This window comes from Anolis carolinensis, chromosome 2, assembly GCF_035594765.1.
Source record: "Anolis carolinensis isolate JA03-04 chromosome 2, rAnoCar3.1.pri, whole genome shotgun sequence".
Taxonomy (NCBI): domain Eukaryota; kingdom Metazoa; phylum Chordata; class Lepidosauria; order Squamata; family Dactyloidae; genus Anolis; species Anolis carolinensis.
Window position 1 is genome coordinate 143139699 of NC_085842.1, and position 19130 is coordinate 143158828.

The window sequence follows — 19130 nt, forward strand, 5'->3', positions numbered from 1 at the left end:
GTTGCACATAATCTGGCCTTGAAAAAAAGAGTAACCTTTTCTTATCTCACAGCCTCTGAGGATGCCTGCCGTAGATGTGGGTGAAATGTCAGGGGAATATGGCCATACAGCCCGGAAAACATACAAAACCCCTTTTCTCATCTACCTGACGTGTCTTCTAACTCAAATTTCAAACAGAGATTAATTTAATTACATTTTCAAGCTGCATGGTAATAACAGGGACTTCTGTTTTCGTGTGTCAACAAACTATGTTGCACTTTAAGGGATTTCTAGTCACACAATGTCACATTTGAGGAGAACCGAAGAGTGCTGGAATGATTCTCCTAGTTTCTGGTTTCACCTCCTTGAATAAGAATGTGAAAATCTGAGGTAAAAAAATGGAACAACTGGGGAGGTACAATTTTTTCTGGATTCACCTCCACAAACACGCACACACAAACCTCTGATGAAACATTTCTTTTGGAATTAATTACCTCCTCAGAGCCATGCATTTTTTAAAAGATTTACACACACAAAAATGCCAGGAATTGTGGACTGTGAAAGCTGATGAGTAAAGCAGACTACAGAATGGGAGAATGAACCTTAAAAACAACATTCAAATGCAAGACACATTTCAGCACCTTGTGGATACAGTCATCTTCCTGAGAAGAACAGACAGGGGAATTCCTCATTGCTTGTGACAATATGCTACTGAAAAGTTCTGTATTTCAACAATAAGCTAAATTTTATTTCTAAATATAATGCCAAATTGGTCCTAAAGATTTTGACTACTCCTTTTCAAATGATGCACTTTTCGTTTACAACAAAAGTTGCAAATTCTGTTTATGATTTCTTCCCTTACTTTCTCAAATGACAAAAAATAAGATGTGTTACATATAGTTAGTCACTCTACATAAATTCTGATTCCTGTCCCTGAGATTCTGCTTGGAATTCACCCATAAGCAACTCCATGACACTTTGGTTTTGTCACACACTTATAGGACCAAAACTACAGGAAACTTCTGTATGAAATTCTGTCTTTGCTTTCTCATTCTCTTATCAACCTTGTGGAATATTCTAAGCTCCGATTTTCAAAGGATGCATTTTAATGATGCCTGTTTATTTTCCACATCTTGGTAACATATCTGAGAAAACTGGCACTTGGTTGCCTTGGGTCTCCTTTAGTTAAAGACCCAAGCATAGAAGGAAAAAGGCAACAGTTCCTCATACGCATATTTGCCTCCAAATGGCCAAGTGGTACTTACAAGCTAGGCTTCCGTAAATATCCCCAAGCAGCTATTAAAGCACAAGAAGGCCACAGAGTTAATTAAATATCTGCACGCTTTAATTAAACCTAATTTATTGAAAACAGCTCTTTAGAACCACAGGGCAAACCAAATGTTGCAAGGGGGCTTGTTAGTTCCTTCAGTAGTTACCTTCTCTTTCAGTGGAAACACAAGAATAAGTTGCAGAGGCAAACAATGTATAGGTTGCTCTTAAGGTGTGTGACATATCAGGGACCTTGTCCTGTCAGGTGGAGGAGGAAGATATAGAGATGTCACAATCAGTTCCACTCACTTGGCAGTCTTGTTTCACAAAAACATAAAGAACCAAGAGAAGCCCTGGTGGAGCAGACTGGGGTCCATCTAATCCTGCCTCCAAATATGGGTAAACAGATGCCTCAAATAGATGCTTCCAGCAAGTTCACAAGCAAGAGAAAAAACAGCCATCCCTGTTGTTGTTCCATGTTAACTGGTATTTGGGGGCACAGTGCCATTGTAATTAGTAGCAAGTTGCCTCTACTCCATCTATTTTTCTCCACTATGTATTTTAAATTCATTTAAGTTAGCTGCTTTGGACTTCAATTAAATTGAATCCTTGCGAATATGGCTCATGATGATTGATTCTAGGAACAAAACATTTTGAGAACCAAAGGATGGGAACCCTTTTATGGCTCTTATGTGGAGACTTGAAGGCTCCATAATTGACCTAATGTATCTGTCAAAGTGACAAAGGCAACCACTTTTCAGAGCTGCTTCTACCACTTTAGCTTCACTTTCTTAAGAACATGGACAAGCTGCTTGTGGCTTTGAAGGTATCAGCTTCCATGAGGGTGATGATGGCCATCTGGTTCAGGAGTGGGTAGGGGCTGATTTGTCCAAATGAGTAGGAGCACAGTCTACAATAAGATAGGGTTATACTCCATAAAGCCCTTCCTAATTAGACCAAAACCCTAAGCATTATGGAGAGTTCAGACTCTCCTGACTTTTCATTTCAACTTTTTGTCAATCTTTCTATATTTGAGATATTTTCTCCTTTAAGCTCAAATATGACCATGGTGGAATTCCTCAGCAACTTTGCACTTGCATACAAATTAAAATAAATAGCACTTTTCAATTAATTCAACAATTACATTTTGTATTCCTTGGCAAAATTTAAAATTTTGGGGCCATCCCTTTTGCAATCAACTGTTTTAGGGCACTTCCATTTATAGCTCTCTCTCTCAGTCGCATAGTCGTTTACGACTCTTCGTGACCTCATGGAGCTTCCTGTTGGCCTTCACCGTCCCCAGTTCCTTCAAGGTCAAGCCAGTCACTTCAAGGATACCGTCCATCCATCTCGCCCTTGGTTGGCCTCTCTTCTTTTTTCCTTCCATTTTACCCAGCATCATGATCTTTTCCAAGCTTTCCTGTCTCCTCATGATGGGGCCAAAATACTTCAACTTTGCCTCTAATATCCTTCCCTCCAGTGAGCAGCCGGGCATTATTTCCTGGAGGATGGACTGGTTGGATCTTCTTGCGGTCCAAGGCACTCTCAAGATTTTCCTCCAGCACCACAGTTCAAAAGCGTCTATCTTCATTCGCTCAGCCTTCCTTATGGTCCAGCTCTCGCAACCATAGGTTACTATGGGGAATACCATTGCTTTGACTATGCGGACCTTTGTTGCCAGTGTGATGTCTCTGCTCTTCACTATATTGTCAAGGCTGGCCATTGCTCTCCTCCCAAGAAGTAAATGTCTTCTGATTTCCTGGCTGCAGTCTGTATCTGCAGTGATCTTCGCGCCTAGAAATATAAAGTCTGTCACTGCCTCCACGCTTTCTCCCTCTATTTGCCAGTTATCAATAGGTGTAGTTGCCATGATCTTGGTTTTCTTGATGTTTAACTGCAGCCCGACTTTTGCACTTTCTTTTTTCACCATGGTGATAAGGGTCCTCTATTCTCCCTTACTTTCGGCCATCAGAGTGGTATCATCTGCATACCTAAGGTTGTTAATGTTTCTTCCAGCAATTTTAACTCCGGCCTTGGATTTGTCAAGCCCCGCGCTTTGCATGATGTGTTCTGCGTAGGGTAGGGTGAAAGTATGCAGCCCTGCCGTACCCCTTTCCCAATCTTGAACCAGTCTGTTGTTCGATTTATAGCAGGACTATGCAATCAGTTTGGGTTACTGTGGCTGATCTTCACTGGCTTCTGTGAGGGACTGGTTTCAATCCCTCTTATCTTCCCCATCCGGGAAAGGTGAGGAGTGAACAAAACCAGATATATTCAAACCAGGAAGCTGACTCCTGAGATTAGGATGACTCAGTCAAGTCCCAAAGCACCAGCTAAATGTACTTCCCATTATTCCACGGAATTCACACATTTTGAACCAAATGTTCATTGCTTCTATTGGCTTTACTCATTGTTCATTTTAGAAGCTGCTAACTTTTTATTTTAAACATTAGCAGTCTGGCTCCTTTCAGGTTCAAGTAGAAGTATTGCACAGATCTTGCTTATAGTAAAATGTTTTCCAGTACCTCACAAATCTAAATCTTTCCTCCCTGTAACACAGTTTTATCCAGAGATTGATACACATACACACACCCCTTATATTTGCTTATCAGTTGGCTCCATGTGTGAAACAGATAAGGGTTCACATGAATTTTGAGAATTCTGGCTTTTCAAATCCTATCTAACAAAATGATCTAACTGTATTTCATCTTCTAAGCCACCTAACTATATGCAATAAGGAGACAGCGCAAAGTCAAAATAAGGAGATATCAAGATCGCAGGAAACTATATAAAAAAGCAAATGGTTAGCCAAAGCTAGCAGTGAGACAAAATCCAAGGTAGTGATTGTTGAGAAAGAATGAGAGCTTAGGATGAATCCTTACACACCATATATATATATATATACATACACACACACACACACACACTAGCTGTGCCCGGTCACGTGTTGCTGTGGCGAAGTATGGTGGTATGAGAAATAAAGTATTGAGGAATTGGTGGTAGTTAAGGTAAAGGGTAAAGGTTTTTCCCTCATATTAAGTTCAGTCGTGTCTGACTCTGGGGGTTGGTGTCATTTCCATTTCTAAGCTGATGAGCTGGTGTTATCCGTAGACTCCTCCAAGGTCATGTGGCATGACTGCATGGAGCGCCGTTACCTTTCCGCCGGAGCAGTACCTATTCATCTACTTTCATTTGCATGTTTTTTGAACTTTAGGGTTGGCAGAAGGTGGGGCTAATAGTGGGGGCTCTGTCCGTTCCCCCAGTTCAAACCTGCGGCCTTTCAGTCCAGAAGTTCAGCAGCTCAGCGGTTTAACACGCTGCGCCATCAGGGGATATTATTTCGTCAAGGTTGTGAATATACAATTTCTGATTTTTTTTTCTGTTGGAGGCAAATATGAATGCTGCAATTAGGGAAAATGATTAACATGTAATGGCCTTGCAGCTTTAAAGCCTGGCTGTTTCCTGCCTGAGTGAATTTTTTGTTGGGAGGTGTTAGCTGGCCCTGATTGTTTCCTGTGTGGAATTCCCCTGTTTTCAGAGTGTTGTTCTTTATTTAGTGTTCTGATTTTAGAGATTGTATTGTTGTGTTTTATTATACCACGGTAATTTTATATATTCTGATTTTAGTGTTTTTGAATACTTGGAGTCAGATTGTATTCATTTTCACGGTTTACAGCAACACAATAATAATAATAGTAATGATATTAATAATAATGACTTTTGTAATGCACACTGCTTCACTCCCTTCTCAGCTTCCTTTCTGGAAGAATCCTTTCTTGGGAGGTGTTAGCTGGCCCTGATTGATCCTTTGTGGAATTCTCAATTTCCCAGCTTTCAAAGTGTTGCTCTTTATTTACTGTCCTGGTTTTAGAGATTATATTTTTCTGTATTATTCTACCACAGTAATTATTTCATATTACAGTAGAATCTCACTTATCCAATATTCGCTTATCCAGTGTTCTGGATTATCCAACGCAGTCTGCCTTTTAGTAGCCAATGTTTTTGTAGTCAGTGTTTTAAATTGTGATTTTTTGGTGGTAAATTTGTACATACAGTAATTACTACATAGCATTACTGAGCATTGAACTACTTTTTCTGTCAAATTGGTTGTATAACATGATGTTTTGGTGCTTAATTTGTATAATGATTACCTAATTTGATGTTTAATTGGCTTTTTCTGAATCCCTTCTTATTATCCAACATATTCACTTATCCAACGTTCTGCTGGCCTGTTTATGTTGGATATATGAGACTCTACTGTATATTTATAATCTTATATTATCTGTTTAGAACTGGATTATATGAGGCCCCTTCTACACAGCTGTATAAAATGCACACTGAAGTGGATTATATGGCAGTGTGGAGTCAAGATAATCCAGTTCAAAGCAGATAATATAAGTTTATAAATGGGTTATATAGCTGTGTGGGAGGGCCTTGAGTCTACACTGCCATATAATCCAGTTAAAATCAGATAATCTGTAAGGAGCCCCCGGTGGCCAAGGGGATAAAAGCCTCGTAACTTGAAGGTTGGGTTGCTGACCTGAAAGCTGCCAGGTTCGAATCCCACCGGGGAGAGTGCGGATGAGCTCCCTCTATCAGCTCCAGCTCCATGCGGGGACATGAGAGAAGCCTCCCACAAGGATGGTAAAAACATCAAAACATCCGGGCGTCCCCTGGGCAACGTCCTTGCAGACGGCCAATTCTCTCACTCCAGAAGCAACTCCGGTTGCTCCTGACACGAAAAAAAAAAAAGATAATCTGTATCTTATAGGCAGTGTGGAAGAGGCCTGGGCCTAACTGTGCCTATCCCCTGGGCTGAGTGGGTTGCTAGGAGACTAAGTGGGCAGAGCTTAGCCTTCTAACTGGCAGCAATTGGATAAAAACAATTATTGCTCTCCTTCTAATTAGGACTTTATTTTTCTTTTCTTTTTGTTGTATCAACCTAGAGGCGTGGATGAGGGGTTGTGCTGTCAATTTTCGAGGTTGTAGGTGTTTAGTTTTGTTGTTTTGTCCGCTGCCATGATTCCATCACCCCCCCCCTCTCTCTCTCTCTCTCTCTCTCTCTCTCTCTCTCTCTCTCTCTCTCTCTATATATATATATATATATATATATATATATAAAATATTATAAAATAAAAATAATAGATATATAGATATAATTTAGATTGAGGAGAAAGAAGGGAAGGTAGGGCATAGGCAGAGGTTTGCTTTCATAAACAAATTTAATTAAGCTTCTGTGTCAATACAGAAAACAGACTTAAACTGATTCTGATCACTGCCCGTCAAGTCCAGTAATGTCCATTTTGAACACTGGAGCTCTATAAGTTTTAAGAAAGGATTTTTCTTCTCTTTTCCTTGATATTCTTAGTGTTCTCCACATGTCTTCCGTCCAGGTGTTAACAAGATGGATCTTACGTCGCTTCCGAAATCAGAAGAGATAGAGGATGTACAGGTAGTCCCTGAGTTACAAACATCTGGCTTACATACAACTCATAGTTACGAATGGGAGGGAGGCACCAGGAAGTAAGAGAAATCTACCCCTCTGAAGGGAAATTCACTCCTGGAAGAGAGATCATGGGAAAAAGTGTCTCCACTGAAGCTTTCCCACCAATCCTTGTTTCCATGAGCCACATTTTTAAAAATCCAGTTATCACAGGGAAAGAAAGTGAGGTGAAATCTTCTGAACAGGGGCCCAGATAGCGAGTAAGTGAGCGAGCAAGAGAGAGAGAGGGGTGTGTGTGAACCTTTCCCTATGTTATCCAAAGTTTCTGGAGTTACACTTTTAAAATGTACCTGTTTTGACTTACAAATGAATTTAGCTTAAGAACAAACCTAAAGAACTTATCTTATTTGTAACTTGTGAACTGTTTGTATTCAACCCCAGTGTAGTACCATTGAATTAGAGAGGTCAGTCCACTGGTTTACAGTGGAACCAAAGCCCAGCTGGTACAAGCCATCAGGAATGAAAGAAAATCTGTGGAGAATGCCAATCGAAAACATCCATGGCTTCAGCACCAACAGTACCCTTTTGTGCCTTTCTGTTGGGCTTGGTCATGTTTATTCAGATAAGAGATGTCTAGCTATACCACTGAACAGAATCATGCCCTCAATGGTAAAAGAAATCCCCAAGTATTGCCTGGGACTTTATCCTAATTCAATGGCCCATGGCATCTACCCTCTGCCAAAATCAGTCAGAAATTGTACCTTCCAGCTCCAGCTTGAGAGGGCATTAAAACAGTGGATTTCATTATGACAAATGAGGACTTGATTTTCCTATCAGCATTGTCTTCCTGTGTGAACTTTGATATTCTTCAACATATCAAGATGGCAAGAAACAGTAGGTTCTGTTAAGTCATCAGGGAGTTTTCTGACCATGGCATTGGAGATGGCATAGCCCATTTTGAAGACAGTTTTATGAGGCCAATTCATTAAGACTTCATGAACTGCAAACTTTTGCTAATTGGCTAATTTGCAGAAGCAAAAAAAAACCATTGGTTCCCTAGGCCTTCTGCAAGGAACATAGTTTTGCTAGGTAGCTCCATCTTAATATTTCATGTCAAGTAGCTACAGGATGACTCCCTTGTGGATGAACTGTGCTGCTTGCTCACCATTCTTCGTGACTCCTTTGCAAAATGAGATACTGCTGATGGCACTCCCAAGGCACTTTTACAGCAGGATATGAGAAAACAAGGACAGCCCATGACAGAAATATCTCATTGTTCTTACTGGTCTTATTTAGTGTCATAAGGAGAAATATAAAAAGCTACTGCACATCACTGGGTCCATGTAGCTCAGTGTCATCTCACACTGATTGATGGTAGGGACTAAGTATCTTGAGACCTTCATCATGAAAAGCATCTGTTTTAATTAAATTCATTTAAACAATGTATCCTGAGTACTGGGGAGAACTACGTGTAAAAAGAACCTTACTGAAAGCTAAGAAACGTAATGAATTATTTGGCTGCATGAATGGAAATACTCTAGGTCGGAGAAAACAACAGTTCTGATCTACTCTGCATTAGTAAGCATGTTTTTTTTATTTGATATATCCCAAAAATTAACTTTTTTTTGCCATACATGACTTATTTCAGTATACATTATTTTAAAAGTATTCCTTAAATTACATTTTAAACAGTCCTTAGAAATGTATCACCCTCCACCCCCGCCCTCCACCCCCCGGAACAGCAATTCAAAATATTGTCAATACATCAGTTTAACCGTGTGGAACACCTGGTTCAAGGTGCTGTATCTTTCGTCTCCATTTATTTTGTCAATTAGCACAGTCCATTTCCTGAACCAGTCTTGTTCTTTTAGGCTATTTGTATATATATATTTTCTTTTGATTGATGAAGTCATTAATTATATATTCTGATATATAAGCTCACCAGGTTTCTACATCCCATTTTGTATCATCCCTCCATCCTAGGGCTATAGTGGCTTGTATTGCAGCTGTCATATATTTTAGGATCTCTGTCCAATTATTGTTATCTTCCTGTACCTTTACTGTGAGAGACATGTATCTGGCTTTCTCCCATATTAATTCTTTCCCTATTATTTCTTCCATTATTTTTCTTATTTTTCTATAAAAATTCTGAATTTTTCTACACTCCCACCACATGTGGGAGAGTGTACCTATTCCCCCACAGTTGTGCCAACACTTATTTGAAGTATTTCCCATTATGTGTGCTAATTGGAGGGGGTTCTGTACCATTTGGATATTATTTTCCTTTGGGTTTCTTTAATCCTTATATGTTTAATTTTATTAATATTATCTATCCAAGACCCAATTAGTAAGCATGTTAAGAATATTTTGTCTGGTTCTGGGTATTACATTTTTTTTTTAAAAGTAGACCAATTAGAAGGCACCCAGACAAGAATGGCCAGGATGCCATTTCGAAAATAAGTTCAATGGAAAGGTTGAAGAAACTGAGTAAGTGAACTTGGAGAAAAGATAACTCAAAACCACAGAGATGCAAGAGACAGAGATGCAAGAGACATCAAGGACCACTAGTTCAGCTACCTGCTGTGCAGTATGCATCCTATCTGTTCAAAGACCTCCAATGAGGAAGAGTAGCATTTGCTGAGGTAGTCCATTCTACTACTGAACAGCAAGGTCTGTGTTTAGGTATAATCTCTGCCCTTGTGCTGAATCCATTCGTTCATGTCCAAATCGTTGGAGCAGTAGAAAACAAGCTTGCTCAGTCTTTCATACAATATCCCTTCTAAGTCTTCTTTTCTTCAAACAAACATACTCAGCTCCCTACTCCATTCCTCATAGAACTTGGTTTCCAGATCTTTTACTATCTTGGTCACCTTTCTCTGGCCATGCTAGTTGGTCAACATGATTTTTGAATTGTAATACCCTAAAATAGACAGTGAAATCTTCCCAAAGCAGAATAGAATGGTACTAAAACCTTGATCTTGATATTATATTCTGGTTGATAAAGCTTGGAAGTGCTGCTGTTGTTTTTGTGGCTGCTGCATCACGTTACTGATTCATATTTAATTTGTGGTTGATTAGGACTTCTAGATCTTTTTTCACATGTACTATTGTCAGCTCAAATGTTACCCATCCTATATTTGTGCATTAGATTATAGTACTTTACATTTGCCCCTATTGAAATTGCTTTTGTTAGCTTTGTCACAGATCTCCAATTTATTGAGTTAATTTTGAATTCAGTTCTTGTCCTCTGTGGTGTTAGCCATTCTCCTATTTTATCTGCAGATTTGATAAGCATGCCCATTATTTCATGCCATTTATAAAGAGATGAAGAACAACATCAGGTTGAGAACACACCGTTGAACACCCCAGTCATTCTTCTCCAGAATAAAATACTGTTGGTGAAGAATCTTTGGGTTCTTTCAATCAACCAGTTATAAATCCACATAACAGTAGCATTGTTCTGACCACATTTTACCAACTTATCTGAAAGAATACTGTGGAGAACCATAAATTTATAGAATTTTATTGAAAATTAATAAAAAAACAGGATTAATAGGACACAAAGAAAATTAATTAAAAACAGGATTTATATTTCTGACAGGTTGTCAACAAGGTGAACTGACATTTTACTCTTAATCAAGAACCCATAACAAGAACCAATGAGTGGAGATTGTCAAAAAAATAGATTTGGGATAAACATTAGAAACAATTTAATAAAATAGATATCCTTTGGTTCTGAATGCCACATATTGACCAGAGAAGGGTTGGATTAGATGATCTTGAAGGCCCTTCTCAACTCTGATTCTACACTGGACCTTGTTGAAAATAGCTCTATCCAAGAAGCTGGCAAGATCTTCTCCTCCTGAAATCCAACACTTTCCATCCCATTGCAACCCTGAAGACCTGCAACACCACCATGTGCCCATACCCTATGTCTGTCTACTTGGGTTTTAAGCTTCTGAGTGCAGTCCATCAGGATTCTCAATGGGAAACAAGAGTGAGTCACTGTTTTAGTCAGTGAAATTTGGCTGCATTTCAGATTGACAGAATGAAGGTAAATTGACAGAGAATGTGCTAATCCTTTTTAAAAACTGTTGGGATGAGGAAGGACATATTGGTCCCCATGCACTGATTCCTTGACTAGGCACATTACGAAAAGGCACTATTTTCTTCCTAACAGTTCATTATTATAGGCTACTAGATAATGGACTTCACAGATCAATGGGAAATGCTGCAGTCCAAAACACTAATTTATTTCTTTCTGTTTTCCCAAAGGATATGAACTAAGAAAGCCACCGAATGCAACTCTAGAATTACTAGGACTTCACAGATCTTTGTAGGGAAATTATCATACCCAAAATGATCTCTATATTAAGGATACTTATTGGCTTACTCATCTGCTTATTAGGCCTTAATGCATATGCAAAGTGTTGTTCATTTGTCACTGAATAACCATAGTCAACCCATGCTTATCTAGGATTCCTAGAAAGGACTAACAGTCCAGTGATTTTACTGTAGGTTTGACCCTGCAGGTCTCTTGTATGTATAAAGGAGCCATCAGCATAGCTGTCATGGACAATGGCCATTATATTCCATTTCCCACAATGCCTCCATCTGGTGCAGTGCCTGAAACAGCTTTTAAAGGAAAAGATTGATTTCCTACATAACACCTTGTTCTGAACTAGAACTTGGATGTAGTTCCAATTCTTCCCAAGCCTATTGGTAAACTGTGATCAAAACACTGCTGCTGTTAGGAGAATCCAGATTATTCACCAACAGTTCTTCTTCATCCTAAGGATCGGTGCTTAATGGGTTGTTTAAGATTCTGTCCTTAACCAGGCTTTGTTCACTGTCTTTATAAATTGTATGGCTGATGGAATAGAGGGCATGCTTATCAAATATGCAAATGATAAAACAGGAGGGATGGGTAACAGGTAAAGAGAGAAGAACAGCCACAGTCCTTTAGCAAAGTGGTTCTCAACCTGAGGATCCCCAGGTGTTTTGGCCTACAACTCCCAGAAATCCCAGCCAGTTTACCTGCTGTTAGGATTTCTGGGAGTTGAAGGCCAAAACAACTGGGAACCCACAGGTTGAGAACCACTGCTTTAACAGATAGGTCCAGCATCCTTTCACATGCTATGGGTTCTACAAAACAAAAAATTCTACCCGAGCTATCCCAGGGACAACACTGCAAATCCTCGTGGTTGGAGAATGGTTGCCTTGGGATGGATTATACCTTCTCCTCAGAGTAATGCAAATGGTAGAAGGTTGCACTGAATAGAACCCAACAAAGGAAAATGAAATGTGCAGGAATGTCCCCATCTCCTGTTATAATAAGGATAAATAAGTTGTTATCAGGAAAATTTACCCCTCCAATCTGTTTCTAAGTTCTTAACTGCCCCTGAACTGACCTAGCCGCAGGATAAACTATCTAGCAGAGCCTGATAAGCCAACAAACACTTCATATGCCGCTGTGAATGCTTGCTGACAAGGACTCTAGAACCAATATGCCTGTAAACGGAGGGCCATATCTTCACTTCCTGTAACAAGTGCAATTCACAAATACTATTCCAGAAAGGAAGGCACCAAACATTATATTCAGTGTGAACAGAGGATTGGCAGGGGAGATCTATTCTTTAAAAAAAGGTTTTCTCCCCAAAGTGCATGAGTCATTAGAATTTATTTCTGCAGTTTTCACTTCCAAAAGTTCATTGTGGGAGAAACAGAAGCGATTAAAGCAGGACCATCCCCACTTCAAGAGTTCTACATGGTGTTGATCATGCTGGCATAAAAAACCATGAAAAATGCCCAAGTGACTACCCTGGATCTGAATGAGATAATCAATCTTCATTTTGCAGACAAATTTAATTTTAGGTCCCTTGTGGCATCCAGTTATGACTTAATAAGCTGTAATTTAATTAAAATGCTACTCACTTGGAACAACTTTGAAAGACCAGTTCTGTGCATGCATACAAAAATTAATCCAGCACTGAAAATGAGTCACTTGTCCCTATATGGAATTTTGTGTTTTCAGAACCAGACTAAAAGTTCCAAATCTTGTCACTGTGCATTTCTGTGACCAAACTGAAGTACATCTAACTGAAAGGCTGCATATTCACACTACGTATGCCTTCATTCTGCTGGAGTAAGATACTGTTGAGGTTGGATACCAAGGTCTACTAACCTGTACTTGGGCTTCCCTTCTCATCAGATAGCGCATTTTGCCCAGGATGCATTGCTGTAGTTGATCCCATGACATAGCTCTGTCCTCTCGCATCAGTAGTGGAGGGCCAAACCTAACATATACAAAACCCAAACGCAACAACTCAAAAACCATACATCATAAAGAATCATCATATTTTATTTACTACTTCAAGGGACAGTGTGGCAAGAACACCAGGCTCCAACTCCCTTTGCCTGCACAGAAGGTGTGGGACACCCTTAATGACTTATTCACTGACAGATGTATCAATATTAGGCTGTTCTTCATGAAATAGAGCCACAATTTTTGAAATACACGTAGTTCAAAGCCTTCCAAATTCCCAGTGAAAACTGTAGATTTGTTTATTTATTATTCTATCTTTATCCCAGCGCAGAAGGTAGCTCATAAGAAATTAAAACAAAGCTCGACTAAATAACTACTATTAATATAAAATTAAAGAATAACTAAACAATTCAGTTTAAAGATACGAATTCAAAGTTTGTTTAAACCATAATATAAAGATACACACAGCATAACTAATTATAAGTTTTGCCTGCTCCAACATGGTATAAACCAAAGGTCCTCCTGGATAAAAAGATCTTCTGGGAGGTGGTGGTTGCAACTAAACCTGCTGTGGAACGAAATTCAACAATCTGGGAGTAATCAGTGAAAAGGCTCTCTCTTGTGTTCTCAAAATCTTGTCTGTGATGGTTGTGAGACCAAAAGAAAACCCTGCTCATATAGAGCGATGAAAGTCAGAATTCACTGAGGAAGTTACAGTTGTAAGCTGAGGGATGCATGTTAATGACTGGATCATATTCACTGTATTCAGTGTTTTAGGAAAATCTCCCAATCTCCAATGATCCGACAGCAGCTGCTATTCCCCTGTTGTTTTGGAAGCAACTGACTTGATGTTTCATCCCCTGTCCCACACACAATCCCTAGTGTGAGGGGGAATTGTGACAGAAATCCTGCTTCTCTCTGTCACAACAGAGATTATTCACAGGAGGAGGTAGAAATTTCAGTCAATTGCTTACCAAACAACAGCAAACCGGACTCCCGTTTCTAGCAATGGCTGCTTCTTGCGAAGTCTGGATTGCTAAGGTATCAGAATGGAAGGTACTACTGAGCTACATAACAAAGTTGGCTACATAGCTAAATAGTTCACAGAGAATTCTAGTCGTAGTATTTTGTTACTCACCTCACAAAAAGGAGTTGGGGTTGTAGCGTTAAGGTACTCCCTACCCCACTAGGAAGTTGAAACACAGTTCATATATAATCCCCATAGTGCAAGTGTATCCTAGAATGTTTAAGGTGTTTCAGTTGTTCTTCATTCCACTCAGAAGACTAATTTTTACTGCTTATGTTCCTTCTTATCTGTAACTGACAGCAGCCAGAAACCAATGTTGTGCCCAAAAATCCTCTGCAGGAAGGAGTTCTGTTCAGCTGCTTTCCCTATATGTGGATGGTCAGCGACTAAAGGACAGACATCAGCCAAAATCATAGTGGATATTAGCTTGTTGACACCACAAGCTACATGTTGCTACCATTATTATTAACATCTATCTTTTATGTCTATACTAAATAAAAGACCTTACCCTTCAAAATGAGATTTCTCCCCCCAGCCAAGGTCCACAAATTGGCAATTCAAAGCTAGACAGTCATGTTCTTCTCTACAATAATACATGACTGCTGCATGCAGAGGAAGGAAGGAATTTTATTCTAGAATTATTCTTTTGCAAACATACACACCAGCAAAGATCTACAAGGAAAAAATCCTGGATTTAACACTTTCAGTTTTCCATTACTCATCATTTTGCACAGATACCTTGCCCTCCTCTGGGGAAATAAAAAAAAATCATTTATGCTTGATATGTAACTGATGGGGCTATGTGGGATTGGATCTTATTGCCTGCCTACCCTTCCTCAAGTCTGCAGCCTCATTAAAATTTCAGTGTGCAGTCCAAATTTTGTAAAAGACTATAGTCCCCCAATGCTGACTTCAGGAGGAGAAAAGGGACACTGCATTCACCTCACTAGTGCAGCTGAGTTCTGCAAGACACACACTGCTTTGTTCATCCAAATCTATATATATAAAATGATAAAGTTGTTTGCGCAGTGACTATAACAACAAAACTAAACATCCCAGAAATACGAAATTTGGCAACACAATGCAAAAGGCTTGCCTCCAGGTTACAACAACACAACCACACCACAAAACCACACAGGACCCACAAAACTCACAACAACGCATTGTGACTATAACAACACAACTAAACGCCCCAGAAATACGAAACTTGGCAACACAACACAAAAGCATTCCCTTCTGATTGTAACAACACAACCACACCACAAAACCACAATCCGGACCCACAAAACTCACAACAATGCATCGTGACTATAACAACACAACTTAACGCCCCAGAAATACAAAACTTGGCACACAACTAAACGCCCCAGAAATACAAAACTTGGCAACACAACACAAAAGCCTTGCCTCTCAGTTGTAACAACACAACCACACCACAAAACCACAATCTGGACCCACGAAACTCACAACAATGCATTGTGACTATAACAAATACAAAATCTGACAACACAACTCATCCACCTCCCCAATCCCTACATTCACACTTGGCCTCCAAAAAAACAATTACAATAATAACAATTACAACAACAACAACAACAATAAGAATCAACACCATCACAGGCAAGAAGCAGCCAGGCACTGAGGCTGAGAGGCCAGTCAGTGCTACACTGGGCCTCCAAAAAACAATACAGTAGCATCTAACTTATCCAACCTTCATGACCACTACAACAACAATAATAATAAACACCTACACAGGCAAAACAAAAAAAAAAGACTATTGTACCACAATAAAAATATAAACCGCACTCAGCAGAATCAGACATTACAATTAACAACAAACCAAAGACAACAGGGATCTCAAGCAATTATCAATCAACACAAAAATTGAAGAAGGTAACATACTTCAAATACTACTACTAATGTGAGTATAAAGAAGGGTGGAGGTCACAGCATAAATACAACCTAATGTAGACTGACCAACACCACCAGACTAAGCCACAGCAACGCGTGGCCGGGCACAGCTAGTCTATATATATAAAAGGGTAATGACATTTCGGCCTAGGACAAAACAACAAAACTACACGTCCCAGAAACACTAAACTTGGCAGCACAACCCCTCATCCATGCCTCTACGTTCATACAACAAAAAGAAAAGAAAAATTAAGTCCTAGCCACAACAACATGTGGCCAGGCATAGCTATCTATATATATAAAAGGGTAATGGAATCACGGCACCGGACAAAACAACTAAACTAAACGCCCCACAACCTCGAAAATTGACAGCACAACCTCTCATCCACGCCTCTATGTTCATACAACAAAAAGAAAAGAAAAATTGAGTCCTAGCCACAGCAACGCGTGGCCAGGCATAGCTAGTCTTCTCTAAATGTGCTTGGTTCAGACAGCTCAGTGGAAGTGTGTGAGATGGGATGAAGCATTGTGCATGCTTCCTTGACATGAGGAAGTAGTCTATGGTGGCTGGTTAAAATTTCTACTTCTGCTCCCCATTCTCAAGATCATCTCTCCCCCAAAGGAAAACCCATCAGGAATATGATGATACAAGGCCTGTAAAATTTCCAACATCACAGCGAAAACACAGAAAATCATAATTTATGAACCTCTCAAAGTAGCCTGTTGTGATAAACCAAGAGAAGCAACTAGCAGTATGGGAAAACTACACAGCATACATCGGGATGCCTTTTGAATGGCTCTCCTCCATAATGAAATACCAATTTTCTAGAAAAAAAACATATTTGGCTATTTTCCATTCCATTTATAAATCTGTGCTATCATTCATGTCTTCTCTGTACTAATATATATCTAAGATAAGCTTTGGTAATCTGATGATATCTTGATGCATCTGTTGCTAATCAAAACCTTTTGTTTGCAAATCTTAACTTTAACTTAATGGTTTCTCAGAAAGTTCTCATGATTACTTATTATGCATTCTAATAGAGTACAATCAGTTCTCATATTACACCGTCTAGCATAAGATAGATGGGCAGAATGGAAGGCATTTAACAATCTTAGGTTAAGGGCAGGCATGCTTGAGGACTATGCAAATTGACTAAATGGAAACCTAAATCTTATTTCCACTTCAAAGCCAAGATAATTATTTAAGGAAAAGTCTAGCCTGTTCTGACTGTCTGCATGGAAGATTTGGGACAGCAAAGGCATTCACTGTAAAGGCTTACATTTTGGGAGGCAAAAGCTTTTAAAAAACTTTTTGTAGAAATCGCTTTTTTTAATTCTGTAACTGAAAGGAAATATAAACAATCCTTTATATATTTCCAGAACTAAAAACAGTGTGCGTGTTTAGTTTTTAGGCTTCACTTTCTATGACTACAGTAAACTGTGTTTATTTGGAAAACACTATAAAGACACACACACATATAAACACATTGCCTTGGGATCTGAAAAACTGCACATGCATCTCTTCATTTGAACTGCTGGATTACTGGCTTTTAAAGGGAGCTTCATTCACAGCTGGTAACTGGGCATTAAAAGCTCTGGTGGTGGTAGCATATCTCTCAGCCAGATTGACAGCTGGGCACTCCAGGCATCTTCAGTTTGCTTGGGTAACTCATCAAGGTACTCACAGAAGTTACCAAGAAAAATACTGAAAATCATAGGAAAAAAATCCCATGAAAGCTTTCATCTTTTAAAAAGCAATGCTCTCTTCAACTGGAGAGCACCTTCTCCAGCCACTCATTCTACCCTGCTACGCAATGTGAAAGAACAAGGGTATATATTAAGCAGTTCTCCTCTAGCATCTCATCGTCTTCTACACTGGACTATACAGCTTTCGTTCTGCACCAGTCAGGTCCAAAGCTCAGAGAATGTATGAACTGAGTGAGGAAATCTAGCTCCAATGGCAATCTGGCCACGAAGAAATGCCATGTTTACATAATTGATATGATTCCTTTAGGAGCACATGCACAACTCTATGGAGCAACCTGAATGCCAACTCAACTTGTAACTAACCAGAGCTACCACAACAAGCTCAGCAATCCATTCGTTAATGACTGCTCAATTCTATCTCCTGTCCAGCCTGGGAAATTAACACGCAGTCAATTTAGAAAGAGACAGCAATAAAAAAAAACCTGGACATACAACTGGTAAAAGAATTTTAAAAATGTGATGCCCACATAGCCTGGCATAGTTACTTCTTAGCACACAATTCTGTAAACTTCCTAGCTAGCATGGACAATGATGTAGGGTCCTGAGAGATATAATTCAAAAGGTAACCTCTGATCTGGAGCAGCAGCTGGGATTTGTGTTTCCCCTTCTACCCCATATCTTAAGGCCTATTATCACCATGCATTTTTTTGTTGAACAGGCAGGATTTAAACAAATAGAAGTTCAGGTTTGAAAAAGAAATAGATTTCTAGAAACAAGGTCAGAAGCATTGGAAAAAAAAGGGAGGGGGGGAGTCTCAGTCTGTCTGGATAACATGGAAATATTGCTAGATAAATTGCCTTCCATAAAGCTCAGCATGTCACAAGCTGTTTCCCAGCCGATGATGGTTTATTAGCCACTGCAAGCATGTGGAGTGTTACTTAATGACATCTGGGATGTGCAATGCGAATTCATTACTTGCCTACAGTGCTTTAGCATCCAATCACCTCCCGTGAGCTCATCCTTGCCTGCAGCTACTGGAAAATGGAAACTGCTTCCCCATCTCCAGCATGGAGAAACATGGTCCTCTGATGGAAAGAAACTCCCACTGCCACAAGTAAAGTTGTGGGGTGGATTCAGGATGCCCTGTGGTTGTTCGTCTGGAGCAGCTGCACAGCCCAAGTTGGCGAAAGCAGCCGCACAAGAGTTCCAGATGACTCTCTGCCATCAAAGGAAGGCAGTTAATTTGCCACTATGCTTGCTTTATCAGACATTAATTCTACAGAGTCCAGATGTTGTGCCAAATTACACACGAAAGAAGCAGTTCTTAACAAGCCCAGCCACTGCTTATCTGATTATTTCCAGCTTTTCAGCACTGCCAATTAGCAGATTGGGATCTAGAAGAAAAGGCAACAATCTAATTCCTTATCTGAAATGCTTTGAGAGACAGGTACCAAGAGACAGAAGTCTCCATGTGATCTCCGTGCCATCTTCCCCTCATCTAAAGCATGAGTATACAACTGCTTGGC

At 39.6% G+C, this 19130-nt stretch overlaps 1 protein-coding gene across 2 annotated transcripts in view; it reads right to left on the reverse strand.

Annotated features, from left to right (window-relative positions):
- Window positions 1-19130, reverse strand: part of usp43 (ubiquitin specific peptidase 43) — a 155166-nt gene that overhangs the window by 16308 nt on the left and 119728 nt on the right. For both annotated transcript variants that reach the window (XM_062970702.1, XM_062970703.1), the window contains exon 8: window positions 12876-12987. In XM_062970702.1, the coding sequence (XP_062826772.1) occupies window positions 12876-12987 (112 nt within the window). The remainder of the gene's footprint in view (window positions 1-12875; window positions 12988-19130) is intronic.